Source organism: Lepus europaeus, chromosome 11, assembly GCF_033115175.1.
Source record: "Lepus europaeus isolate LE1 chromosome 11, mLepTim1.pri, whole genome shotgun sequence".
Classification (NCBI taxonomy): domain Eukaryota; kingdom Metazoa; phylum Chordata; class Mammalia; order Lagomorpha; family Leporidae; genus Lepus; species Lepus europaeus.
In genome coordinates this window covers 53,794,886-53,800,885 of record NC_084837.1, presented here as the reverse complement: position 1 = coordinate 53,800,885, position 6,000 = coordinate 53,794,886, and the positions used below count along the sequence as shown (strand labels likewise).

Here is a 6,000-nt window from a genome sequence, read left to right as displayed (position 1 = left end):
TGCATATTGCTTCCATGTCATTTTGAAGTCAAAAATCATTAAGTTGAAGCATCCTGAATCAGGGTCTGTCCGTACAGCCCTTGATGAAAATATCGATCTATTTGTTGAAGCCAACTTCAAGGGCTGACTATAGACAGTGCTGCTTTCAACTGGCTATGCTATTGCCCAAAACAAGGGTGCTGATGCTGTAACTGTTTCTCTGGAGCACTTGGGGAAGGAGAGAAAGAAGTTCCATCAGTTACCTTGGCTCATCAGGGTCAGCCCCGGGTTCTGATTCCATGTAAAGAGAGGAGAGGCAACAGTAAGACACAGTGTTTGTGCCCAGATCTGTCTGCACTTAGCCCTGTCAGGAAGGCTAAGTAACTGTTCTCTCTGACAGCGTCCCTGAATTTTTTCCTTAGGTATCTAAGGGTGCTATTTCTAGTGGAGTCCCTTGATAATACTGACATGCTTTTGCAAACTTGTGTGGGGTCTGGATGCATGACTTCGTCCACAGTATCTCCAATACATAACAATATGTTGTGTCGTAATGAACTGTTGATTCCAGTGCCCAGCTACTCAGATCCCCCTCAGTTTAACATTTCCTTTAAAGTTCTTTGCCTGACGATTCACAAAGGAACACCTCATTATTCAGAAATTTGATGCATTAAATAACTTTAGGAAACTGATGCTGTGCTAATTTGTCACCTTCTACAATGTGCCTTTACCTTATTCCCGTTACTTAGATGCACACCACGGGTGAAACAATGCCTTTCCTTTAATCGTTTACTTTGTTTTTTTAAATCATTTAATTTCTATATTTATATTTCATATAAAAGTATGAAATAAATTCTGTTCAAATACTTTTGTGAAGGAATTTTAAATTCCTTACTCTCCAGAGGAAAAAAAATCATTATGACCTTCCCTCTTGGTTTCTCTGTTGAGATTTATAAATCATTATTATGGTATGAAAGAAAATTATTATGATGTAAAGAACTCAGAATGCCTAGCAGATATGCACAGTTTTAGAGCATCTGAGAAGTATGTCAAGGACTTTTCACTTGGGCAGAGACATCCCACAAAAGTAGTTATTCTACTCCTAATTCTGGGTTTAAAAATTAACTCGAAGTAAAAACTTTATTAGAAATAATTAAGCACAAGTGGGGGAAAATCCAACCTGGCAGTCACTGTGCTTACCTTTTTTTTTTAATTTATTTGAGATGTAGAGTTACAGACAATGAAAAACAGAGACAGAGAGAAAGGTCTTCCCTCCATTGGTTCACTCCCCAAATTGCCGCCACGGCCAGCGCTGTGCCGATTCAAAGCCAGGAGCCAGGTGCTTCCTCCTGGTCTCCCAGGTGGGTGCAGGGGCCCAAGCACTTGGGTCATCCTCCACTGCTTTCCCAGGCCATAGCAGAGAGCTGGATTGGAAGAGGAGCAACCGGGACAGAACCGGCACCCATATGGGATGCTGGCATCGCAGGTGGAGGATTAACCTACTGTGCCATGGTGCCAACCCCCTGTTCTTACCTTTCTTTTTTTTTTCTTCAGCTATTTTTTTTAATTTTTATTTCATAAATGTGAATTTACAAAGTGCAACTTCTGTATTGTTGTGGCTTCCCCCAACCTCCCTCCCTCCCGTGGCCTTCCCCTCTCCATCTCCCTCTCCCATCCCGCCCTTTATCGAGTTTCATTTTCAATTACCTTCATATACTGAAGATCAACTTAGTATATACTAAGCAAGGATTTCAACAGGCTGCGCTCACACAACTGTATAGGTATAGGGTATTGTTCGACTAGTAGTGTTTTTAAGTTTCATAGTAAAGAGGCTAATGCACCCAAACTTTCAAAACTTCAAAAGGAAAAGAGGATTTAAAAAAAAAATCTAATGCACTGATAAAGAAACCCCAGATTCTGTTGTTATGACTCTAGTTTTGTTAAAATTTGAGATCATTATGACCGATGATTTAGTGGTTTTAAAATAAAGGGCCAGAAGTCAACGGATTGCTTATTGCAAATTAATTGCTAAATTAGCGAAGTATGTACCTCATGTGGCTTTGCTCCAAGTCTCTCAGGAAATAAAACAACTTGCATAATGGTGTTCTCTATGTTCCCTGCAGTTCTGGATTCATGAACAAATCAGAGACAGGAACTGTGACACAATTTGTCCTCCTTGGATTCCCAGGCTGTCAAGAGATGCAAAGATTTCTCTTTTCATTGTTCTTTGGCGTCTATATTTTCACCACAATGGGGAACGGGGCCATTGTCTGTGCTGTGATGTTGGACAAACGGCTCCATACCCCAATGTATGTTCTCCTGGGGAACTTTGCTTTCCTTGAAATCTGGTATGTCACCTCTACCGTACCCAGAATGCTAGTCAATTTCCTCTCAGAAGCAAAAACCATCTCTTTTGTTGGCTGTTTCCTCCAGTTCTATTTTTTCACTTCCCTGGGTACAACTGAGACGTATTTCCTCTGCATAATGGCGTATGACAGGTACCTCGCCATCTGCCAACCATTGCATTACCCAGTCATCATGACTCCCCGACTCTGCTGTATCTTAATGTCTACTTGCTGGGTGTTTGGGTTTCTTAGTTACTTGGGCTCTACTGTGCAACTCTCTCAGTTGCCTTTTTGTGGACCCAACATCATCGATCACTTTTTGTGTGACTTGGACCCCCTGATGGCTCTGTCTTGTGCCCCAGCTCCCGCTACTGAGATGGTCTTCTATACCCTGAGCTCCCTCATTATCATTCTCACTCTTCTGTACATCCTTGGCTCCTATTCCCTTTTACTGAGAGCTGTGCTAAAAGTTCCATCAGCAGCTGGCCGGCAGAAGGCTTTTTCAACCTGCGGATCACATCTGACAGTGGTCTGTTTGTTCTTTGGGGCCCTCTTGGTGATGTATGTGAGCCCCACAGCTGAAAACCCAGCTGAAATTCAGAAGATTACGACTTTGTTCTATTCTGTGGTGACTCCCTTCTTAAACCCCCTGATTTACAGCTTACGAAACAAGGACATGAAGGCTGCACTGAAGAAAGTTCTGCGGATAGAATGAGCAAAACGGAATCCATGTGAGACCAAGCAAACCATTGTTCAGACAAGGAGATCAATTAAGAAAGGCTTGATATCCTGCCACCACACCTCCAACACACACTTTATTTTTATTTTTATTTTTTTAACTTTTATTTAATGAATATAAATTTCCAAAGTACAGCTTATGGATTACAATGGCTTCCCCCCCCATAACTTCCCTCCCACCCGCAACCCTCCCCTCTCCCGCTCCCTCTCCCCTTCCATTCACATTGAGATTCATTTTCATTTCTCTTATATACAGAAGATCAGTTTAGTATATATTAAGTAAAGATGTCAACAGTTTGCACCCACAAGGAAAAACACAAAGTGAAAAATACTGTTTGGGTACTGGTTATAGCATTACATCACAATGTATAGCACATTAAGGACCGAGATCCTACATGAGGAGTAAGTGCACAGTAACTCCTGTTGTTGACTTAACAATTTGACACTCTTGTTTATGGCCTCAGTAATCTCCCTGGGCTCCAGTCATGAGTTGCCAGGGCTATGGAAGCCTTTTGAGTTCACCGACTCTTATCATATTTAGACAAGGTCATAGTCAAAGTGGAAGTTCTCTCCTCCCTTCAGAGAAAGGTACCTCCTTCTTTGATGGCCCGTTCTTTCCAGTGGGATCTCACTCGTGGAGATCTTTCATTTAGGTCTTTTTTTTCCAGAGCGTCTTGGCTTTCCATGCCTGCAATACTCTCATGGGCTTTTCTGCCGGATCTGAACGTCCTAAGGGCTGATTCTGAGGCCAGAGTGCTATTTAGGACATCCGCCATTCTATAAGTCTGCTGTGCATCCCACTTCCCATGTTGGATCGTTCTCTCCCTTTTTGTTCTATCAGTTAGTATTTTCAGACACTAGTGTTGTTTATGTGATCCCTTTGATTCTTAGTTTTATCATTATGGTTGATTGTGAACTGAAATTGATCACTTGGATTAGTGAGATGGCATTGGTACATGCCTCCTTTATGGGATTGAATTGGAATCCCCTGGTATGTTTCTAACTCTGCTGTTTGGGGCAAGTCAGCTTGCGTATGTCCCAAATTGCACATCCCTTCCCTCTCTTATTCTCACTCTTATATTTAACAGGGATCACTTTTCAGTTAAGTTTCAACACTTAAGAATAACTGTGTATTAATTATAGAATTAAATCAATAGTAGTAAGTAGAACAGACAAAAAATACTAAGCAGGATAACGTATTAAGTTATTCATCAACAGTCAGGGCAAGGGCTGATCAAGTCACCGTTTCTCATAGTGTTCACTTCACTTTAACACAACACACACTTTAAAGAAAATATATTCTTTGGGGGGACCACTCATTATTTTGATCTTCAACTAACAGGGCACAGCTCAACCTAATTGATTCATATTACAGTCCAATTGTAACAACCATATTTTTGATGTGAGTGATTTCATCAGATGCAGATGCCATATGAGAGCATTTTTTCTGTGATATTTCAGGCTGTGGTGGTTCTGATTTTTGGAGGCTTGAAGTAGAAGGTAAAGGTAGAGCACTTATCCTAAGTGAATCATCATTGGTACACTTAAGACAAAATAGTATTTTTAAAAGTCAAAATAAAGATTCAAATGTAAATGGCTACTGGATACAGAACTAAAGGATTAAATACAGAACGATTTTCTTGTCAGCTTGGTTTCTTGATGACTGAAGTCTTTCAGGAGACAGAGATTGAAAATGCCAGGCTTATATAGTGGCATTTATTTTACCCATAAACCTTTAATTTAAGTATTACAAGCTTCATGCCTTTCATAAACTAATGTTAGGAACATAGTGATTTTCCCACCCTACCTGCCCGCACACCCACACTCCAACCCTTCTTCCTTCTCCCTTTCCTATTCCCATTCTTATTTTTTATGAAAATCTATTTTCAATTAAATTTATACACCATAATATTTATAAACTCTATACTAAGTAAAAAGTTCAACAAATAGTGTAAAAAAACTGTTCCTCAACAGTCAAGACAAAGTCATCACATCTCAAAATGTCAATATCACTTCTATAGATTACATTTTAGGTGCTCTATTAGTTACCACAGATCAAGGAGAATATATGGTATTTGTCCTTTGGGGACTGGCTTATTTCACTAAGCATGATGTTTTCCAGTTTCATCCATTTTGCTATAAACAACAGGATTTCTTTTTTTTTTAACTGCTGTGTAGTATTCTATGGTGTGCATAACCCATAATTTATTTATTTATTTGAGAAGTAGAGTTACAGACAGTGAGAGAGAGAGAGGCAGAGAGAGAGAGGTCTTCCTTCCATTGGGTCACTCTCCAGATAGCTACAACAGCCAGAACTGTGCCAATCTGAAGCCAGGAGCAAGGAACTTCTTCCCAATCTCTCATGCGGGTGCAGGGGCCCAAGAACTTGGGTCATCCTCCACTGCTTTCCCAGGCCATAGCAGAGAGCTGGATTGGAAGAGGGGAAGCCGGGACTAGAACCAGCACCCATATGGGATGCCGGTGCCACACGCGGAGGATTAACCTACTGCACCACAGAACCGGCCCTCCATAATTTCTTTATCCAGTCTTCAGTTGATGGACATCTGGGTTGATGCCATAACTTAGCTATTGTGAACTGAGCTGTAATGAATATTGGGGTACAGATAACTATTTTGCATATGTTTTAATATCACATAAAATTAGTTAACACTTTTATTCAATAAATATTTTTTAAAGATTTATTTACTTGAAAGAGTTACACAGAGAGAGGAGAGGCAGAGAGAGAGAGGTCTTCCATCTGCCAATTCACTCCCCAGATGGCCACAATGGCCAGAGCTGCGCTGATCTGAAGCCAGGAGCTTCTTTCTGGTCTCACACATGGGTGCAGGGGCCAATCTCTTGGGCCATCTTCAACTGCCTTCCCAGGCCATTAGCAGAGAGCTGGATTGGAAGTGGAGAAGCTGGGACTCGAACCGGTGCC

General features: G+C 41.0%; 1 protein-coding gene across 1 annotated transcript; it reads left to right on the top strand.

The window, feature by feature from the left end:
• The first annotated feature begins 2,103 nt into the window (after nt 1-2,103).
• Nucleotides 2,104-3,036, top strand: LOC133770522 (olfactory receptor 11H4-like). The gene has a single exon (XM_062206599.1). It carries the CDS (start codon nt 2,110-2,112, stop codon nt 3,034-3,036), a length of 927 nt encoding a protein of 308 aa, XP_062062583.1. The 5' UTR covers nt 2,104-2,109.
• The last annotated feature ends 2,964 nt before the right edge of the window (nt 3,037-6,000 follow it).

Coding starts and splice junctions, on each gene's coding strand:
- LOC133770522 (XM_062206599.1), top strand. CDS start 2,110: ATGAACAAATCAGAGACAGGAACTGTGACACAATTTGTCCTCCTTGGA.